The sequence below is a fragment of the Chiloscyllium plagiosum genome, unplaced genomic scaffold, assembly GCF_037043375.1.
Source record: "Chiloscyllium plagiosum isolate Xiang-an unplaced genomic scaffold, Cpla_swu_hap1 HiC_scaffold_4, whole genome shotgun sequence".
NCBI classification, from domain to species: Eukaryota; Metazoa; Chordata; class Chondrichthyes; order Orectolobiformes; family Hemiscylliidae; genus Chiloscyllium; species Chiloscyllium plagiosum.
The window spans coordinates 19198607-19222097 of NW_028270142.1; the positions used below are offsets into that span (position 1 = coordinate 19198607).

Sequence of the window (23491 nt, forward strand, 5' to 3'; positions counted from 1 at the left end):
TGACCTGTGCCGCAGTTCGAGCTTCTAGGCACAAAGATTCCCATTCTGTGGAATTACTTCTTTAAAACTGCAATATTCCAGCTATGTTGAAGGATTACTTGGGACTGGGAAAAAAATGTGAAACAATCAGTTTGAAGTTTGGATATGTAACAATAAAAACATTAGCTCAGTGACTGTAGCATGTTACACTGTTGCGTAAATGTGGAGGCATGATGGTCAAAATTGTCTCAGAGTGAACATTCTGATGGACACAGTCATTTCTGCAGCCCAGAATGGGAGTTGTGCATCAGGAACATGAGGAATTCTTGAAGCAACTGACTCTGTGGAAATTGTCTGGGAAATTTAAAATTCCAATGGCCAATTCTCCTGAACCTGGGAACCTCCAAGAATTCTTTAAAACTTGAGGGAATTTGGAGGGACTCTTCTCCACTTAAGGTTAACAGTAATGATTAAGATTAATAGGAACTGATGGCCTAGTGGTATTATCACTAAATTATTAATTCAGACAGCCAGATGATGTTCTAGGGACATGGCAGATGGTGAATTTAAATTTGAATTCAATGAAAATCTGGAAATTAAATGTATAATGATGGCCATGGAAAAACCCATCTGATTCACAAATGTCCTTTACATCACCACTAGCCCCTATCTCCTGATCTGTTCCAGCACCGAGCTCACCCTATCCCAAACTGACCATCCCACCCCTGTAACACCTGAACACCCTTAGACCCGCCACCACTTATCAAACCTTACTCCTAATTAGGCCTTGAATGGACTCGCATCATCACCGGCCTCACAGACTCCCCCTCCAGAACTGAACATTACTTAGCCTGCAAGTTTGGCAGATCCTGGACAAGACAACCCTTCCCACCTAAGGGCCTTCGACTCCTCCTTCACCTCACCCCAGATCCAACCTCTAATGAATAGTCACCACGTTTCCCGCCCCAACTCCAAGATCCGAACCCAATCTCTCTGCTGTCTTATATCCTCCCATCCTAAGCAATCATTCACATACTGGGCAAGCCACCCAGCTGGCATCTCACTGACCAGATATGCTGCCAACTTTACCCACCTAGAATCCTACCCACCTGGCACACTAACTCCCTCAGCCACCTGGCACACTAGCCCCAGCCCCTCACCAATCTGACAACTCATTTTGAACCAGCTGGCAGTTTAACCCCACATTTATATTGCGTACTTACCTTTTCACTGGAGCTGTCAAAGTGCCTCGCTGTTCTGTCAGATACTAAAATCGCTGAACACAGCATAGAAACATAGACACAGGAACATAGAAAATAGGAATAGGAGGCGGCCATTCAGCCCTTCAAATCTCTCTGCCATTGGCTGATCATCCTACTCAGTACCCTGTTCTTGCTTTTGGCCCATTACATTTGATCTGTTTAGTACCAATAACTGTATCCATCTTCTTCATGAATACCTTTAAAGTTTTGGCATCATTGCTTTCCATTGTAGCGAATTCCATAAGCTCGCCACTCTCCAAGTTAAGAAATTTCTCCTCATCTCAGTCCTAAATGGCCTAGACTATGATCCCTAGTTCAGGATTCCTGGTCATCAGGAACATCTTTCCTACACTGGTCACGAGCTGCCACTCAGAAAATTATCCATTTATTCCAACTCTTGGTTTCCTGTCTGCCAAACACTTCTGTATCTGCACACTAACCTAATCCCATACCCATTAACTTTACATGTTAATTTCTTATATGGGGCCTTATCAAATACCTACTGAAAAACCAAGTAAACTACATCGACTGGCTCTGAGTTGATAAAACATGGAGCTGGAAAAAGCACAGCAGGTCAAGCAGCATCAGAAGAGTAGGAGAGTCAACGTTTCAGGCAGGACCTTTCCTGATGAAGGGTCCTGATGACACCCCTATTCCTCTGATGCTGCCTGACCTGCTGTGCTTTATCCAGCTCCATATTTTATCGACTCTGACTTTCCAGTATCAACAGTCCTCACTATCTCCAAGTTACATCTACGGGCTCCACCTTGTCAATTCTACTAGTTATTTCCTCGAGAAATTCCAACAGATTTATCAAGCATGATTTCTCTTCCATAAATCGACAATGACTCTGTCCAATCCTGTCACTGTTTTCAAAGTGCTCTGGTATTAAATCTTCTATAAGGAGCTCAGCATTTTCCCTACCTCTGAGGTCAGGTGAACCGATCTATAATTCCTGGTTTTCTCTGTTTTAATTTCGAGGTTACATTAGCTACCCTCAATCCATAGAAGCTGCTCCAGAGTCATAGAATCTTGATGAGTGGACCGCTATTTCTAGGGCCACTTCCTTATGTACTCTGTGATGTGGAGATTTGTTAGCTTTTAATCCCAAATTCCTCAAGATAATTTTCCTACTAATATAGGTAGACAACCCTTTATCTGAAATCCCAAAATCCGAAAAGCTCCAAAATCCGAAGGTTTTTTTGTGAATTTTTTTTCTCATTAACAAGGTTGTTTGGCGTAAAAAGCAGTTAACCCAAGTCCACACCCACTTGATGCGTGTCACTCAGATGCGATGTGTGGGGGCTTGACCCAGCACTGGCAGGCCTCAATTTTGTTTCAGAGCCAGTTTTACTCACAATAAGTCTATTCTTCTGAAAGATTTTTTAAAATTTCATCATCAAACTGCCACTTATTCTGAAATTCAAAAAATTCTGAATTCCCAAAAAACCAGCTGGACCTGAGCATTTCCCCAAATTAGCTTTCCCAGTTTTTCCCCTCTTAACCAATCCCTTTGTCCTCCTTTGCTGAAATCTAAACTGCTCCCAATCCTCTGGTCAGCTGCTCTTTTTGGCCAATCTATGTGCCATTTACTTGGATCGAAAACTATCCCTAATTCCACTTGTTAGCAGTGATCAGACCATTTCTCCCATTTTATTTTTATGCCAGACAGGAATGAATACTTGTTGCAGTTCCTCCTTACACTCTTTAAATGTTTGCCATTGCCTATTCATCTTCATTCCTTTAAGTAACCCCTGTGCCTTATACCATCGCTGTTTCCTCTATTTAGATTCAGGACCCTAATCCCGACCACTACATCACTTTCCATCTTAATGAAGAATTCTATCATATTATGGTCACTCTTCCCTGAGGGGCCCCACACAGTTAGGTTGTCAATTATTCCTTCATTACAGAATACCCAGTCAAGGATGGCCTATCCTCTAATTGGTCCCTCAACATATTGATCCAAATAAAATATCTCTTGCAAACTTCAGGAATTCCTGATCTGCCTTATTGTTACTGATATGACTTGCCCAACCGTACGCAGACTAAAGGCACCCATAGCTGTATCGTTAACTTCTTGTTTAAAGCCTTCCCCAGCATTACTGTAGCAGTTTGGGGGTCTGTTTAAACCTCCATGATCATTTTCTGCCCCTTCTAAGCTTTACCCCTTTATCGGAGCTAATATACCTTCCCCATTATAGTGTTAATAATTGACAGCAAACTGACTGCCACAACAGGAAGCGGGTTTTTCACACACATTCTCTCCACTGCTGGACTCAAGGACACATGGAAATGTTCACGAAAGGAGGCATCTATCCAGGAAGCTCCAGCACAGAATATACCTAAAGATGTGGGTAATTGTTTAATCCAATTATCTGGAACAAACAAAAGCTTGAACTGCCAAATATGAGCTCAAAGAAAACTGCACAAACAATATATTGAAGATCAATCAATTTTCATTTCTGAAATCCATCGAGGGGATGCTTGTTCTCAGTTTTCTTTTAGCTGAAGGTGCAATTTATATTTGCACTAAATGTTTGTTGAATGTTATGTTAGGAATTTCCCTTCAGATTTCCCTTCATGGCAGGTAGCTAGGTAAATGTTGCAGAGCTAATTTCAGTTATAATGTTGGATAGCTCGATGCTGTGGTCTCCCTGGTAACATGTTGCAGAGTCCAACACACAGGCCTTGAATTTTCTGCTTGGCTGATCAACAGAAAACCCTGAAAATATTATTTTCTCAATCAAAACATGCTGGAATCCAGCCATTCTAATTAGGACGTATCCAAAAACAAAAGAGATGTTTCTTTGCCTGATTTTCTAATGTGATCAGGAATAAGCCAAAACCAAACCAATGGGGTTACAATGGAAGAGAAAATATTGTCTTCTGATAAGGCAGAGGAGCAGCTTCTTAGTCTCTAGCATATCAATAGCCTCCAACCCTTCCCATCTCACAAGTGACCAACACACAGGATAATGCAGTAAGGTGAAGGTTTTGCATTTCTTATATGAGGTAGTGCAGTTCCTTCTTGATGAAACTAAAGGAAAGAGGAACCAGCTTAACCCCTTCCAACTATATAGCCCCCATCTGTGTTATGGACCAGAACAAACCCCCTCAGAACATATCAAGGTTATAGCTTAGACACTAACTTTTATCTTATTCAAGGCTAATGTAAGGCGCTGTCTTCCAGATGTGATTTGACTGGTCAAACTACTAGGCTTTAAGCAAAACACATTTTATTCTTACATCCCAGTTAAAATACAAACAAAAATAAGAATTGGCATAACTTTAACTCTATCAGAATACTTAACAAAATAATATATTATTTAACTACTACTCATCAATTGTTCCAATATAACAGCATCCCATAAACACACCTTTGGCAAAGGTAAATTTAGCAAAACAGATTTCTCTCACTTGCTGCCTCCTCCAGACCAAGATAAGGAACACTAACAGAATGAATTGAGCAACAAAGAGAGAATGCTCTCTTATCTTTAGAGAGATCTAGCAGCCTCAACTCCAAAAACACCAACTTCAACACCTGAAAGCAAAAATAAAACACTGAGTCTATGGGAGCATGACCTCACCCACTGATTTTGTCTAGATTTTTAAAAAAAAAACGTGTTTTACTCTGCTTTTCATGGAGCAGACATCTTGTCACCAGACCGACATGACCAGTCTTCGAGGGGACCAGGACAGAACAACTCCCTCTTAAAGGCACATATTGTCAATCTGTAACGTACAGACATACAGGGTGCAATAAATTTGTTTTCATACATGTGAATAGAGTGGTGGAAGATTGAGCAAGAATTTCAATGATCTGATCAGGTCATGATTTGGAGATGCCAGTGTTGGACTGGGGTGTCCAAAGTTAAAAATCACAACACCAGGTTATAGGCCAACAGGTTTAATTGGAAGCACTAGTTTTCGGAGCACTGCTCTTTCGTCAGGTGATTGTCCACAACCTAGTCTATTTAGTGATTTTTCACATGATAAGCTGCAAAAGATACAAACAGTAGCCCTTCAGGAGCATATAATACTAATTTCTCCCTTATTTCTCAGTTTGAAAAGTAAGAAAATCTATGGGAGCATGCAAAATTGGAATTATGTCCCATCGAATGATACTTTGCTGCTACCGGTGTTTGGGGAAGGATGAGGACATTGCCTGCTTCAGATAATGAAATGAGGAGAGGATGGGGTAGGGGGCGGGAGGAGGAAATGTCCAAGATTTGGGTTCAGATATGAACCCACCCACATGGCTTAATTCTCAATGCTTCCAGACAGAGGTCATTGCAGTGCCAGCAAAAGTAACCAGTTAAACTCTTAGAGTAATACAGCACGAAAAAAGACCCTTCAGTCCAACCAGTCCATGCCGAACATAATCCTAAACTAAACTAGTCCCACTTACCTATTCTTGGGCCATATCCCTGCAATTCATTGTAAGCAATATCAGCTGAGACCTGCCAGTCACTTTATTAGAAACTGCCACTAGCAAAATATCCATCCTTCCATTAGGATGATCATAAACAAGTAAAATAGTGAATTAAAGATCTAGAATTAAAGATTAATTGCTATTTAATACAAAGAGTTCGACTTCTATTGGATAGGAGCTTGTCAATCAAAAATGTTTACATTTTCATTTGAAAGTGAACTTAAGTTCTTTTAAATTATGTTTCAGAAAATACTTTCCTATGAAAGGCATGGTAGAAGTCTTTTTTTAATAGTAAAGGTATCAATGGGCAAGAAACACAGCAATGGTATAGAGAAAATGAAGTACTTTGAAGATAAAACAGAAAAAAGGTTCACAAACAACACATTTTTTAAAATATAAAATCATATATAAAAATAAAAATGTCAACAACACTGTTGACCAAAGTTGAAGAGATCCCTGTAGTGATTATAACATGGTCAGCCAGGTGGACCTTATAGAATATGGGTTCTCTCATTGGATTAGATTAGCAGCCCCAATCAGGGAGCCCTGGCTGGCATATCAACAGGAGTGAACCAGGTTCCGTTCTCTCTGAAAGCTGCCTCTGAGGGAGCTGGACCAGTGTCCATGTGTAAATAAAGGGTGACAGGATATCAGCCTCTGGAGTTATTTCAATCCCATCTGGTAGATCCTTCTCGACCCAATGAGAGAGATTTAGTATTTCGAAGAACAGATATGAAGGAATAATATCAAATAGCTCACCTCTGTACTTTTACCATCCACATTCTCATTTTCACTCAGTTCCTTTATTGGAAGCGGTGGTAATTCATCCTCACCAATCATCATCTCTTCTGTTGAAGTGCTCTGCTGATTCATTTTCACCTTGCTTACTGTTGCATATTCTGGAGTAGCACCAGCAAGTTTGGGATTTTGGCACTGTACCACAATGTTCAAATCCACATTTTCAGATTGAGAATAAATTTCATTTTCCACGCTGCCGGATTCATCTTTTAGCTCCTTCACAGTTTCATAGAGAGAGTCTTCAACAATTATATCTTGCGAAGAACTGTCCTTTAGCACCTCGTAGGGCTCATATGCTCCATGAGCAGTCTCTCTTTCAGTCACTGTTGTCGATTCGTTGTTTGGTATGGAATCATTCCCAGGTATTTGTGGCAGTTCTCTACTCTGGGGACATTTTGAAGTCCTACAGGAGCTTTCTTGTTGGTTTACTAAAATCGGAAGCCCTGCATTTTCAGAAGAATGACTATTTGGAATCTCATCTGAAAGAACTGTCAAAATAAAATGATTCATTCATCATTCCATTTTAAAAGATAATGTTGTTTAAAAGATAATTATTTGCATTTGGGTGACAATTGTTCCAAAATCTAACAGTATAAAAGAAATGTGACGATGGTGGTTTTTCGCTGTGATGCTTTTCATATAATGTGAATAGAGTAACAGAAAATGGCAATGACCCAACTGTTTGACAAATACACAAGTGACATTTCTACAAAAAGAGCATTTATTAGGTCTTATGAACTATTTAAGGAATACAGGTCTTTCTGCTATAACATGCATTTCATTAATGCGAATTTGCTGTAACACGAATGACGAACTGGGGACACTGTTTCTATAGTGTGAACGCTTAAAACGTGTATTGGATATAACGTGATTCCGGCCCAATTGGTTTAAATGGCGCTGTTATTACGCGATTTTCATATAACATGGGATTGCATGAGAACAGAACTATTGTGTTACAGCAGAACTGACTGTAAATACTACCTAATGGAATATTACCAAGCATGATCACTTTATGATTGCTTAAGTCAAATAGAGAGAATATTACTTTAAATGCCACTATGTACCTAAATGCTAATTGCTCACTTACGGTCTCCATTTGCAAGGCTGTCAGCATGTCCATTTACTGGCACCTCATTCCCAAAATTTGTAACTGAATAGCTGTTGGTCTCTTTCTCTGAAGGCTGTAAAATACATCAACAAAATTGGAACATGATCTTGATTTTATAAAGAAGTACATTTAAGATCTGCATTAAGACATTACTTTAAACAAGCAAAAATAACTGCTTCGAAATTAGCTATGTCAAAAATAACTTGACTCTTGCAGTTCCTCTGGTGCTTTTCCTTAGACAATTAATTTCATCTTCATACTATAATTGTAAAAAATTGAAAGAGATTCCCCCAAAATAAAGCACGAAAGAAAATATCTTGCAACACAAAAACTTAGATAGTCGACTTCCACGTAAACATTGTACATTTACGGTCTTGTCTGTTATGTGGTTATTTTAATTGATGCATATGTGGAGCTGTTCATAGGAAATTAATATTTTGTAAGATTAAGTTTCATCAAACAAACCGTTTAACCACAAAAGGAAAACTTTAAAGAAGAAACTGTCACCATTTTCACAATTAGTAAATGTTTCTAAACGCAAAGGGTGATAAAAGTTAGAAACTCCCTTTTGGAAATAGCAAGGTTGTTAAATTTAAAACGGAATATAACAGGCTACTGCTAATCAAAGCAATTGAAGAGAGTCGGGCATAAATGTAAAAATAGAGAGTTTTGGGATGCAGATCAGCATGATCACACCAAATAGGATCAAGGAAGAATTGCTATGAAAATAAAACTCTGAAGCAGCAGTGTAGTCACACAATTCACCAGGATATACATACTTGTAATTTTACACAAAGAGTTTAAAATTAAATCTGTGACAAAAGAGAGAAAAAGGAGAGAGAGAGAGAAAATGGAATCATTTGCTTCCTCTTTTGTTCCTCATAACTGGCAAGAAGTTTTTTTCACCAAATACCAAACACAGGTCACTTGGTCACCATTTTGGTTGGAAAAATATGGCACCCATGCTAAATAACAGAAGGAATTAAGTGGGAGACAAGATTTAAAAAAAAACTTTTGAAAAATTATATGCATTTGCTGGAATTTCAATTTTAGCAGCAACTGAACAGCACATGATATTCATTGCACTTAGTTGAGCTCTCTCACTGTGACTTAACAGTTTTCGGACATTCAAAGCAATACTGCAAAGTCTGTAGGGAACAGGAGCCTGTGTAAGCAAGGCGAACAGAATGTCTCTCCAACCAGTCAGATGGAAGAGTTCTCATCGAAATACACAGAATCCAAAGCAAGTTCACAGAATTCTAAATAATGAGGGGAAAATAAAGATGGGATTGAGAATGAGATTAAAGACAGAAAAAAAAAAAAATATTTTAAGAAACCTCCAATTGAAATGTGAAGCTATGGAGACTCCACATTTTGTAAAACCAAATGTCCAAGGCCAGAGAGGTTGATTAGCAGCAAGTAAAATTTAATCACACCATTGGATATTCACCTACATTTGTATGGACAAGTCCTAAATATTTTTGAATCAGTATCAATCACATAGTGTCACTAACTCACCCCATTCAGAATATTTTGGAATAGAATCACTTGGCATGGTACTGCTAGAGCAAAGCCTTTAGAGCAGTACAGAAACTCAGATGAAACATTTTCAATTTTTGTGCTTAACTGCACCTATGCAGATGTCAGAGGTTGCTATCTAAGGCCCTCCTTAATAATGGTGAGTATACATCGATATCCCATTGAGCTCATGGGAATGTAAAAGCACATACAATGCTACAGGGTTTCAATAGCAGGAATTGATACCCAACTCCACTAGTACTGTGCTCTCACCTCAGTCAAGACAAGCAGAATTGTGCACTACTCTGATAACAGTTTACTGGAGGACAAAAACTCAAATGTAAATGAAAATCTTTTGAAGACATGCCCAGAAAGCAGTGAGCAGATCAGATGTTCCGACTGGAGGATTATTTCCATAGTGGTGTGCACTTTAGGAATATCTTATGTGGCTCTGTAATAAGATTGGAGTGAAAAGGTTGTCCACCTTGGAACAACCAAGTTTTAACGGGCGTGCCTGAGGTTGCCAATATTCTGGCACAGTTGGCTGCCAGGCAAAAGACTTTCAGACCCCCTACACCAAATGCTACAATCTCACCAGGATCTTTTCTCTCCTTGTTGCTTGATGGAAGTGGAAAAGGGTCTGGGAGAAGGAAAGGGATGCTCTGAAAAAAAGGTTCAAGTTTCTAAAGTTCTCTTCATGATCCAAGAACCAATGTTTCACCTAATCCTTTTGTCCTAGATGAGTTTCAAATTCCTCTGACCACCGTGTTATTTATGGGCAACTTGTATATTACAATTCATTGTATTTCTATACTGTTGTAAGCTGCCAGTTTATTTCAGCTTGTGGAGTGTTCTAGATTGCTGCATGGCTCAGAAACTGGCATCTTGGAGGGAATGCTGCTTTCTTAATTCTCGTCCTCCCTCTCCTTCAAGTTCTCATTCACCTTCACACTTCACCTGGTTCCAATCCACCTCTCTCCTCCTCCTCCTCCTCCTCATATATGCCCCATTCTAACTCTCCACTCACTGACTGCATTCTATTTCTCTTCATACATCCCATTCTGTCTTTCCTTACACAGCATAGATTTGGAGTGCTACTTTTCCTTTCTGAAAAAAAACATTGCACTTTCAGGAGTTAGGAAAGGTGTAAGGAGGGGGGAATTGTACATAGCTTGAAATCCGGAATCTAGATCATAAGCAACTGGAAAAATCATGCTAAAGAGTGGATGAAAACATATTTACCCAGTTCTCTTAACTGTCATCTATTAACCAAGCCCACTTCAATTAATCTACAGTTGACAGGATGCTATAAATAGCTTGGTCAATGATAAATCATAGAATCTCTACAGTGTGGAAGCTGGCCATTTGTTCCATCAAGCCCACACCGATTCTACAAAGTGCATGCCAACCACATTCACCTCCTTACCCTAATCCTGTAACCCTACATTTCCCATAGTTAACCCACTTAGCCTACACATCTCAGACACTATGGGCAACTTAGCATGAGTTGAGAGTGTGGTGCTGGAAAAGCACAGCAGACTAATTCTCCTGCTCCTCGGATGCTGCCTGACCTGCTGTGCTTTTCCAGCACCACACTCTTGACTCTAATCTCTAGCAATTTAGCATGGTCAATCCACCTAACCTTGGACTGTGGGAGGAAACCAGAGCACCCAGAGGAAACCCATGCAGACATGCGGAAAATGTGCAAACTTCACTCCAACTGTACGCCCCATAGGTCCCATTACATTCAGCCGCGTGGCCTCTCTCCTCACAAGATGACTGACTGCTGTGGCACTTTCCTGAAGAAGGGCTTATGCCCGAAACATCGATTCTCCTGTTCCTTGGATGCTGCCTGACCTGCTGCGCTTTTCCAGCAACACATTTTCAGCTGCTGTGGCACTTACCCTGAGTGTTGCCCAGGTTGACTGACATAGAACATTACACCACAGTATAGGCCCTTTGGCCCTCAATGTTGCACCAACCTGTGAAACCAATCTGAAGCCCATCTAACCTACACTATTCTTCTCATCTATATGCCTATCCAATGGCCAATTAAATGCCCTTAAAGTTGGCAAGTCTACTACTGTTACAGGCAGTGCGTTCCATGCTCCTACTATACTCCGAGTAGAGAAACTAACTGTGACATCTGTTCTTTATCTATCACCCCTCAATTTAAAGCTATGTCCCCTTGTGCTAGCCATCGCCATTTGAGGAAAAAGGCTCTCACTGTCCAACCTATCCAACCCTCTGATTATCGAACATGTCTCAAGACAACCCTTGACTGATGAATTTGGAGTGTTCTTTCCTTCGAAAACCAGGTCCTTTGAGGTTCCAAGGTGTTGTCTGACTTCTTGCCATTTTTTCTGTGCACTTTCCATTTACAGTCATAGCTCCCCTCATGTGATCTTGCTCTGCCATCCACAGATTTGATCCATCCCACACTTTCTCCTGCTCCAATCACACATGCACCTCTTGTTTGCAGCTCTTCCACTCTGAGTTTTCTCTTTCTACTGCTTGCTAGAGCTCCAATGACAGATTCCCTCTTTGTTGTGATCACTGTTCTGCCAACCAAGTCTATGCCTTTTCCTAATGTCACTCCAGCTATTTGCACTTGTAGCCATCTCCACCCTCACAAAGTTAATTGTGTCAATTTATCACACTTGGGTGCGCACTATGAAGAGCACTGCTCAGAGTATCTCACAGCACATTATAGCCAAAGAAGTACTTTTGAAGTATAGTCACCTTTGCAAAGTAGAAAATGTTAGAGCCAAATTGTACACAGCAAGTTCACACAAACACCAATGCGTCAATGACCAGATAATCTGTTTTTTCATGTTGATTGGGGGATAAATATTAACTAAGGCACCATGGAGACCTGCCCTGGTCTTCTTCAAAATAGTGTCCAGGAGACCTTTACATTCAAATAAGCATACAGAAAAGGCTTTGGTTCTCAGTTTAATACCTTATCGGATATGTGTCATCTCCATCAATTCAACTATTCCTTTCTATCACACTAAAGCATCAGCTGAGATTTTTGTTCAAGTTTCTGGAACAGGCCTAGAACCCACAACTTTTGGTTTACAAGTGTTACAATATTACAGCAGAAAGGAGAGGACGGAAGGAAAGGTAGACAGGCAAGAAAGGGGTAGGAGAGAAATGATTTGCCAGGATGCTGCCGGGGATAGTTTGAGGTGGAAGGCTTGGACCTTTTTCACTACAACATAGGAGATAGAGGGTGACTGTTAGAGGGTGAGATTTATAAAATCATGAGGATTACAGATAAGATGAATGGCAGGTGTTTGTTTCCCTAGAGTGGGGTTTTGAAGACTAAAGGGATATTTTTAAAGGTAAGAAGAGAAAGATTTTAAAAAGACATGAGGGGCATTTTTTTTTTTTAAATACACAGAGTGGTTCGCATGTGGAATGAATTTCCAGAGGAAGTAGTGAATGCAGGTACAGTTACAACGTTTAAAAGACATTTAGGTAAGCACATGAATAAGAAATGTTTGGAGGGATGTGGGCCAAGAGGAGGTAGATGGGACTGGTCTAGTATGGGATTATGATCAGCGTGGGCTAATTGGACCAAAGGGTTTGTTTCCATGCAGTATAGCTCTATAAGAAGGAAAGGAAAGATGGGGCACAAAAGGACACTGACAGGAAGAGCAATTTCGAGTATTCTTGAAATAGAAAACTGGCACTGGTATTAAGCAGTTTCTGTTATCAACCCCTCATGGAAATGAATCCTCAGTCAGTCCTTTCACTGCTTAAAAAGTTGGATATCATTTCTACACACGATAATGCTCAACTATGTTTGGGTATACAAAATTCTGAAAGGATATAGATATTGACTTTGACTTTCTTATAAAACAGCGCAGAGGCAAACTGTGGTATTAATGAAAAGGGGTGTCATCTGCATTGCTCCATGAAACAATGAAACGACGATAAATGAAAACGCTTTTGGAGAATTCTCTATTCTGATCAAAATAGCTAAAATCACCTAGAAAAATGTAAGTTAACATTTACAAGTGAAAAGATGTCAGAGTGGTATACTTATTTTTATTTGTTTTAAAGACACCATATTGTTATACAGTATTTTGCTGGATTTTGATACAGAGCTACTAATTGTACGACACATACCACACTCATTAGATTTTCATTGTCTCCATTCTGTTCAGCAATGGTCAGGTGTCTGGTAATGGAAAGGCATATGCATCATTAGATCAGTTATAAATGTGTGTTTCATGCATTTGAACAAGACAAAACTTGTATTTTTAAAAATAAAACAGCAGTCATCCTTCAATCCTCATTGACCTGTGATGTTTACAAGTGTCGCACATTAAATTGAAATTTGCTTGTTTGAATGTTATATTAGAAAGCACAAAGTACAACTTGAATGCATTAGCTATATTAATGATGCTAAACCAATCAGCAACAAAAAACTTCATGGCCTTGAAAACACAAGTCCACAGAATAGAAAAGCAGCTGTCAACATTGCTCCAAAAATCATCCTCAGGAATTGTCTCTTGCACAAACTTTGTAATCACTCTGAGTCATGAGGCCATCACACCTTGAGTTGTATTTTGATACCTATTAGTAGAGGTTTTCTTATCTAAATTTCCTGATATAAATTGTGAGCAGAGGTAAAAGTAGTATTTTAAAGGTTGAGATATACTCTATAATCCAGCTTGGTGCCTGAACTGATTTGCCAATTCAGTTTCGGGACAGAAAATATTAAGTTGCAACTTGTCACATGAATCACGGTGATAAGAAACCATGAAAGGGTGATATTGTATTTCTGATTCTGTTCTAAGAGTACTTCCTGATTGTTACACAGCAGTATTACTGCAGTTCATGAATATGTTCACAACCTGAAGCACTCTAGTTTCACTTGAATAGCTACAAGGTATTGCAAAGCTGAGGAGTTGATTGATGTCACATTATTTACCCTCCATCATTAGAAACACATGAACAAATATAGGTGAATCATCTGCTGATGCTTGTATGTAATAGTTAGTTGCAAAAATGTCTATTGGATTCTTCAGTAAAAACAAAATGGACCTGCATATTATGGTAATGTTATGAGAGATAACATAAGCATTGATGCATCAGGTATTACACCATGCTAGAGGCAAACTCTTATCATATAATGTTACTGAATATATTGCCTAGTGTTAATCCATGTAGGTTACTACATCCATAGGATTTCAATTTCTTTTCGGGGAAGGTTCCATATAACGCCAATAAGTTACACTCGAAATAGTAGAAGACATCCCTTTCTTGTTGAGTGTTATTATTGCTGCCTGTAATTTAGCAAAAATCTTAAAATTTGGATCATGTGCTCATTCTGCAATGAATATTCTTAGGAAATCATTAAAAATCAAAATGTTTTGGCTTTCTTTCTATCAAAACATGTTGACTAATATCTGGAACAGCTCTATTTCCTAAGTTTCATAGCCCTTTGTACATGTGTTTGGAAAGGCAAGGACTGATTAGGGATAGTCGACATGGCTTGGTGTGTGGGAAATCATGTCTCACAAACTTGATTGAGTTTTTTGAAGAAGTAACAAACAGGATTGATGAGGACAGAACGGTGGACGTGATCTATATGGACTTCAGGAAGGCGGTTGACAAGGTTCCCCATGGGAGACTGATTAGCAAGGTTAGATCTCATGGAATACAGGGAGAACTAGCCATTTGTATACAGATCTGGCTCAAAGGTAGAAGCCAGAGGGTGGTGTGGAGGGTTGTTTTTCAGACTGGAGGCCTGTGACCAGTGGATAGCCACAAGGATCGGTGCTGGGTCCACTACTTTTCTTCATTTACATAAATGATTTGGATGTGAGCATAAGAGGTATAGTTAGTAAGTTTGTAGATGACACCAAAATTGGAGGTGTAGTGGACAGCGAAGATGGTTACCTCAGATTACAACAGGATCTTGATCAGAGCATGGATAGGATAAATGGACAGTCTTTTCCCTGGGTTGGGGGAGTCCAAAACAAGAGGGCATAGGTTTAGGGTGAGAGAGGGGAAAGATAAAGAGGAGACCTAAGGGGCAACCTTTTCACGCAAAAGGTGGTATGTGTATGGAATGAGCTGCCAAAGGAAGTAGTGGAGGCTGGTACAATTTCAACATTTCAAAAAGGCATCTGGATGGGTATATGAATAGGAAAGGTTTGGAGTGATATGGGCCGAGTGCTGGCAGGTGGGACTACATTGGGTTGGGATATCTGGTCGGCACGGACGAGTTGGACCAAAGGGTCTGTTTCCGTGCTGTACATCTCTATGACTCTAATTAGTGAAGCACATTCTGCAAACATCATCCCCCCTTGCAGTCACATAGTTGCATATCAGCTCCTGGAGAAGCTATTTTGTACCGTAATAGAGGGAGGAAATACAATAGCAAACCATTCCTTTGGGGAAAAAGCTCAATGTATAACTTAATTAAAAAACATAGGCATATGACAACATTTTATTTAGTAACTATTTGATGATCAGGCCATACTGCAATTTTGACTTTACGCATCAAATTTTGCTGTTCCCCTTCTTGCACATTGACGATGCAGCACCACTCCAAAAACAGTATTGTCCTCTGGTGCCTGGTATAGATGCAAGAGGAGTAACTGGCAGAATTTCTGGCCCACTACCTCAATTCATTATGACCTAAATTCTACAAGAGGTGTTTAAATAGGGGAAGACACCAAAAGTAATGCATTACAGCATCAGACCCAGAAATGCACTGTAACCTCAGCGTGGCAGAAATCCAGACTGAGACAAATCCAAAAGGTAGTTTTAAAAATTCTGAAGGAACAAAAAGATAAACTCCACTTCAGAATTTCAGTATTTTAATCTTGAAACGCCACAAAGCATTATCCCTATCATTCATTTGAAGATAAGTTCATCGTTATTTTGATCCATTGCCAAGTTACCATGTTTCACAAACCTACTTTGCTCATTCATCTTTATACTCATACTGCCTCATTACAATGCCTGTCATATTCCCCTCTTCAAAAAAAAAAAAAATCTGCTTCTGTTCCATGAAAATTCATCGGATTAGAGACTGTTGGATATCCAGAGAGCCACACATTTTAATTACATTGGAAAAAATTGAAAAATTTCTTTTGAACAACAAAAGAATTCCACGTCAGTTACTATAATTGGTGTGGGATCATTTGAAATATAATAGCTTGACAGTCACTGTCATCACTTTGTGACATAACAGAGTACGATACCGCAAGTCATTTTCCCTGTGAAGTGTCATTCTTACCTGTCGCAGTTACTGCATAGAAAAACTAGAATGGTCAGGAGCAAAACAGCACAGACCATGGCAAGCAGAACCCAGAGAATGACTGGGTGTTGTCCACTTTCAAATACCCCTGGCACACGACCAACAATATCAACAGAATTTGGAGCCATTAGGGAAAAGGAAACAAATTTCTGTTGTCCAACCACATCAGGGTAGAAAGAGTTCTGTAGTACCTGTAATACAAAACACAAAACAATCCTGATTAACTGCATTATTGACAGGTGGCTAGTAAAAGAGTAACCTTTTCTTACATCCACAATGAAGAATCTTCAGTGTTTAAATTGTTACAACACAATTAGGAGGGGTGGACTAATTACTTTCCTTCAATCACTCCCTCACACTCAAAGTTTGAATTTTGAAGGCGACATTGCCAATCATACTGCATATACCTCGGTATCAGAAACCAAATCAGCCAGTAATAAATCTGGCAAACCTAGCCAAACAAAGCATCCTGTCACAAAGACTATTCACAGATTATTTAAACTGTGCAAATATTTACAATGATTTTTATTGAAGTATTATATACGCACTCAGAACCTCAAAAGGAAATTTTGGGCAACTAACACTCAGATTCAGGAAAAAGAATTATTCACAGATTATCCAAATGTTTGTCTGCAGCCAAAGTAATTTTGCATACAAGTTCTGGACTGTCTTCCTGGATCAGGTACAGTCAATTGAATTTGCTTTTCTAGTTGTCCACTTGTGTTGACGAGTACTTCTGATGAGTTTTGCACTCCCAAGTTTTGATGAGAGGGGTTTCAAAGAAAGACCGAGGGAAAAGGCTATTGCACCAGGAGCTTTATTACATTCTCAAACTGGATAAGTAGTCTCCACCAGCCTGAATTCCTGGCGTTAGAGAGGGAACGCATCAGTCAGGGTTCTTGCTGCTCACTACCATGTATTGAAAAGGATCTGAAGGGGTTAATTCTCGAATATGTACCACAAACATCACCCACTGCGACTATGTCATGAGAACGTTGTCAGAAGAACGAGGGAGTTTGTAGGGGGTCATACCTGGGGGTGGTATTCTTTGAACTGTCTCTATAATAATGTCGGTTGTATTTATGTAACCTATAAATAGTTGCAATGATGCAATTAAGTTCATATCAGCCACTCAACCAGGCTCTTCCAGTTAGACTAGAAAGATGCACATCCTAATCCATGCCAGATCATTTCATGCTTGAAGGAACCCACACAATAGATATTGTTTATGCTGAGAAGGGAAAGATTTAAAAGCGACCTGCGCAGTAACGTTTTCACAGAGGGCAGGGCATGTATGGAACGAGCTGCCAGAGGAAGTGGTGGAGGCTGGTACAATTATAATATTTAAAAGCATCTGAATGGGTATATGAATAGGAAGGTTTTAGAGGGATGTGGGCCAAATGCTGGCAAATGGGACTAGGTCAAATATCTGGTCGGCATGCACAAGGTCTGTTTCCATGCTGTAGTACCCTAAGACTCTCTGAAAGTATTGAAGTATCTGAAAGTATTGTAGATTCAGTCACTCTAATGTAGCAACTTGTGTTCATTGCAAGTACATTTGTTTCCTGCTGCAGTCAGTTTCCTTTGCTTTGCAAAGCGCCCTTTCCAAAAATAATGATACAGATACATGTTGTTAACAATATCCTATTGACACATTTTCATTAGAGTCAAACAATGAGAAAAGGCAAGTGAAGCATGTAATTTACTGCAAATATCATATAATGAATCATGAACTATATATGTGGAAAGGTGAGGCAAACGGGTCAAAATTTAGCAGCCGGACTGTGGAGGAAACAAGAGCACTCTGCAGAAACCCACACGGACACAGAGAGAATGTGCAAACTCCACACATACATTACCCAAGGCTGGAATCGAACTGGGGATTGGCTGTGCCAATTGCCCCATAGTGTCCAGGGATGCACAGGTTAGATGAATGGTAACCATGGTAATGACCCCACACAGGGTTAGGAGGATGCAGTTAAGGGAAGTGCATCTGTGTGGGATGCTCTTTGGAGAGTCAGTTCAGATCTGATGGACCAAATGGCCTCTTTCTGCACTGTAAGAATTCTATGATTCTATGAGTTTTAACTTGGATAACTGTGAGGTTATCCATTTAATTTGAAGGGACAGACAACTTATTACCTGAACGAAGAGAAACAACAGTGCTTTTGCGCAGAGAGATCTGGGAGTCCTCGTGAATGAATCACAAAACTAGTAAGCAGGGCTGGATGAAATGTATCCCAGTCTGATAAAAGAAGCGAGGGAGGAAACTGGCGCCAGCAATCATTTGATTCATTTATTGCCACATGTATTATATTACAAAATACAGTGTAATGTGGTGTATAGTATTGCCACATTAAAAGACAAAAAAAACTAAAACACAGATTACAGAGGCAGAAGGTTAAATAAATAGTGTCCAGTTGTCCTTATTTTTAAGTGCCCCTCTATGGGCTACGGGGCCTGGTAGTCAGGCACAAGTCCCCTTCACCATGCTGCTGCTGGTGTGAAAGTTGCCACCCTTCAGTGACATCTCGCTTCCACCGATGTCCTGCCACTATAAGTCCATGCTGGATCTCACCAATGCACACATCACCGAATGTGCCGGATACCATACTGGCCCAAACCAGACTCTGCTGTGGCCATGAGTCTGCTTCAGGCCAACCTCTCTGCTGCTGATGTCACTGGGTCTCCTACTGGGCCCAAACCCACCTCTACTGCTACCTTCATGAGTTGGCATTAGGATCACCTCAACAATGCAGAAGCTGCTGGGAACCCACTGTTGCCCCTGATGGCATCACAAGTCTGCACTGTGTCCACTCACTGACCACCACCAGTCCACGCTCTGGGCCCGCTCACTGACCACCACCAGTCCACGCTCTGGGCCCGCTCACTGACCACCACCAGTCCACGCTCTGGGCCCGCTCACTGATCTCCACCAGTCCACGCTCTGGGCCCGCTCACTGACCACCATCAGTCCGTGCTCTGGGTCCACTCACTGACCACCACCAGTCCGCGCTCTGGGTCCACTCACTGACCACCACCAGTCCGCGCTCTGGGTCCACTCACTGACCACCACCAGTCCGCGCTCTGGGTCCACTCACTGACCACCACCAGTCCGCGCTCTGGGTCCACTCACTGACCACCACCAGTCCGCGCTCTGGGTCCACTCACTGACCACCACCAGTCCGCGCTCTGGGTCCACTCACTGACCACCACCAGTCCGCGCTCTGGGTCCACTCACTGACCACCACCAGTCCCCACTCTGGGCCTACACACTGACCACCAGCAGTCCATGCTGTGGGTCCACTCACTGACCACCACCAGTCCGCATTCTGGGCCTACCTGCCGCTACCAATGCGCTTTCCACGACTGTGTCCAAGAGGGGAGTAAAATATTCATGAAAAGTAGAAAATGTAAAAAAAGAAAAAGTGTAAAAAGATATGAAGAGATAAGTGGAAAAGTCCCAGGTTCAGATGCTGTACTCTGCCGCCATCTTACTGGAAACCCTGGCTACAGGTGAGTTGCCAGAGAATTGAAGGACAGCAAATATGATACTGTTATTCAAGAAAGGGAGCAAGTGATAAACCAGGAAACTACAGGCCAGTCAGCCTAACCTCAGTGATGCGGGAACTATTAGAAACAACACTGAGGGACAGAATTAATCCTCGCATGGCGAGGCAGGGATTAATCAGGGACTATCAGTCTGGTTTTGTTGGGTCATGGCTGACCAACTTGATTGAACTTTTTTGCAGAAGTGACCAGTTGTGCAGTGACGGCACTTGGACTCCAGCAAGGCCATTGATCATGTCTCATGGAAGACTGGTAGCAAAGATACAAGGCCATGGGATCCAAGGACATTTGGCTAATTGGATCCAAAATTGTCTGACTGGCAGGAAGCAGAGGGTGATGTTGGAGGGGTGTTTTGTGACTGGACACCGGTGTACAGTGGGATTCCATAGGTGATTATTGGGACCCTTGCTCTTTGTAGTATATAGAAATGATTTAGAATTAATGCAGAAGGGTTGATCAGTAAATTTGTAGATGATACAAGAATTGTTGGCTAGTGAGGAGGATAACATTGTCTTATGAAGACAAACTGTGTAGTTTAGCGCAACTCTCTGATATTTGGTAAAATGTTTAGGCCTAATTCTCTGACATTTGTTAGATTGACAGTAGACCTAATTGAGGTATATAAGATGCTAAAGTGAATTGACAAAGTAGTCGTAGAAAGGATGTGTCCTCATGTGGGGCAACCCCCATTGAACAAGAGTCATAGTATTAAGTCTGCTGCCCTTTTCCTTAAAACAGGGATGAGGAGAAATTACTTCTCTCAAAGGCTTGGGAATATGTGGAATTCACTACCTTAGAGTGCAATGGATGCTGGGACATTGAATAAATTGAAGGAGGAAATAGAGAGATTTTTACTTAATAATGGGTTCAAGGGTTATGGAGAGGGGGCAGGAAGGTGGAGTTGAGGCCAAGATGAAATCAGCCATGATAGTATCAAATGGCAGAGCAGGCTCGAGGGGGCTGAATTACCTACTGCTGCTCCTAATTCTCATGTTCTTTAAGAAAGAGTCAATGATTCACTTTAGTAAGAATGCTATTATATCAATGTTTCAGAGATTAACTTGTGGTGCACTGTCTGAGCGTTGCTTAACCAATTTTTTTTAAAAAACAAAATGTTTTCTAGATTGAACACTCTGCTTCATTGCTAAAGAATGCAACATCTCCTTTAACTTTTAGTGGTCTATTCCTACATTGTATCTGACACAGGATAAATGGGAGTGAATTAGTGGTGCACTGATCTGTCGTATTATGCAGATCATATTACATCTTGCATGAGGAGTCATAAACAACAGATTCTTCCAAATACAAGCAGTTTCAGTTCGAAGCTATTATGTAGGATTATTTATGGTGGATTTGGAATTAATTCCCCTTATTTTAGCTATGCAAGTAAATCTCTTCTGAAACTGAAAATACCCCACTGCCAGCTTGTGTTTTCCTTCAAAAGGAATGTGCTTCTAATGAAGAAAGCAAAGGCTGAATGTTTTGCAAAAGAACTGAAGTTACCTCCGACCTTTAAGTTCCAAAACAGCTGTTCTGGTAACTGTTTTAGTGGGTTCACAACATTGCAGACTTGTTAAACTGAGATTTTGGGCAAAGATGTTCTGACAATGGGATATGAACAAGCAGAAGTTCAAAACTTTCTTCCTTGGCAAACGATGAAAGAATTTGTCTTCATTCCCCTCTCCTGCTCCAATAATATACTCTCATTGCAAGCAGCTTTTAAATGTGCTGGAATCAGAGTTTAATTACCAAAATAAAAAACAATTAAAATTCAAATAATTTTGCAGATGAAAGTACTGGGGTTATTTTATATCTCTCTAAACATATTCCAATTTCTGAATTCACATATGTACTGATGATGCCATCTCTGGCAAGACTTCCTTTTTCCTCATCCCACCCACTCCGGCCCTATTGCGTTTGGCAGGGCCTTTAGTAATGTCTAACCCATCACCCACACATCTACCTTTACCCCTCCTCTTTCTCAGAACCATGACAGGGTTCCCTTTGTACTTATTTTCCATTCCATTAATATTCAAAAGGATCATCCTCTGCCATTTCCACCACTTCCAGTAGGATGTTACCACTAAACACATCTTCCACTCCACTGTAGGCATTCCACAGGGACAGTTCCCTCTGTGACACCCTGGTCCACTTTTCCGTCAGTCCTAAAGCTTCCTCACTCCTCCTTGGCACCTTTCCATGCAATAGGCAGCAGTGCAATTGAGAAACTTCATTTGCCCATTCACCACCTCCTTCAAAGCCCCAAAAACATCATCCAAGGTGAAGCAGCATTTCACCTGTACTTCTTTCAATCTCGCCTATTGCATTTGCTCCTCACATGACGTCTTTTAAAAACTGAAAGAACTGCGGATGCTGTAAATCAGAAACAAAAACAGAAGTTGCTGCGTAAGCTCAGCAGGGTCTGGTTACGAGGGAAGGTCACTCGACCCGAAACGTTAACTCGGAGTTCTTTCCAGAGATGCTGCTAAACCTGGTGACCTTTTTTACACTGGCGAAACCAAATGCAGACAAAGTGACAGCTTTGAGGAACATCACCACTGTGTCTGTAGGAATGATCGTTATCCCACGCCCCACACCTAGTTGCTTGCCTTTTCGTTAAACTATCTTGCTCACATGCTAACATTTCTAACCCAAACCCGCTACAATGTTCCAATTAAGCACAATGCAAATTTGAAGAATAACACCTCATTTTTGGCTTACAGGTCCCGACATTGAATTTCGCAACTGCACAGCCTGATCGTATTATATCTGTACTCCATTTTTCTTAAATTCACTCCAGCATGACCCCTTGTCTTGGTTGGGTCTTCTTTACTTTGCTGTTATTAGCAAGGAACCAATCGTTCCCTTTCACACTTTAATTTACACTCACTTTACATCACTTTTTCTCTTTCTCCGCCATTAAGAACTCCTTTGCATTTTGTACTTAACCTCTGTCTGTATCAAAAGTATTTAAAAAAAACTTTTCTAGCATCATTCAGTTCTGAAGGAGAGTCAACCTGCACTCGAAACATTAACTCTGATTACCCCTAATTGTGGAAAGAATGTTCTCGGTGTTGGGCAAGTCCAGAACCAAGGTTCACAGTCCAGAATAAAGGGTCAGCCACTCAGGACTGAGACGAGGTAGAACTTTTTCACTCAGCGTTGTGAATCTGTGGAATTCTCTCCCCCAGGAAGCTGTTAGAGCCATTTTATTAGACATATTCAAGAGGGAGCTGGACGTGACCCCTGTGGTTAAAGGGATCAAGGGGAATAGAGAGAAAGTGGGAATGGGATACTGAGTTTGCATGACCAGCCATGACCATATTGAATGGTGATGCAGGCTCGAAGGGCCTACTCTTGCACTTATTTCCTATGTTTCTGAGTTCCTATTCTCTCTCCAAAAGATCCTGTCAGACCTGCTGAGTTTCTCCAGCATTCTGTTTTATTTTCAGATTTCTAGCATGCACAGTAAGTTTTGCTTTCATTTTGATCTGTTAAGCACTTGAAAGAATGCACATTTTCAGTGAAAAATATAG

General features: G+C 40.7%; 1 protein-coding gene across 5 annotated transcripts in view; it reads right to left on the reverse strand.

The window, feature by feature from the left end:
• Nucleotides 1-23491, reverse strand: part of pag1 (phosphoprotein membrane anchor with glycosphingolipid microdomains 1) — a 176626-nt gene that overhangs the window by 20869 nt on the left and 132266 nt on the right. For all 5 annotated transcript variants that reach the window (XM_087986004.1, XM_087986003.1, XM_087986000.1 and 2 more), the window contains 4 exons: nt 16365-16576; nt 13238-13289; nt 7562-7655; nt 6436-6962 (listed from right to left, as the gene is read on the reverse strand). In XM_087986004.1, the coding sequence (XP_087842130.1) occupies nt 6436-6962; nt 7562-7655; nt 13238-13289; nt 16365-16513 (822 nt within the window). In that variant the 5' untranslated portion in view covers nt 16514-16576. The remainder of the gene's footprint in view (nt 1-6435; nt 6963-7561; nt 7656-13237; nt 13290-16364; nt 16577-23491) is intronic.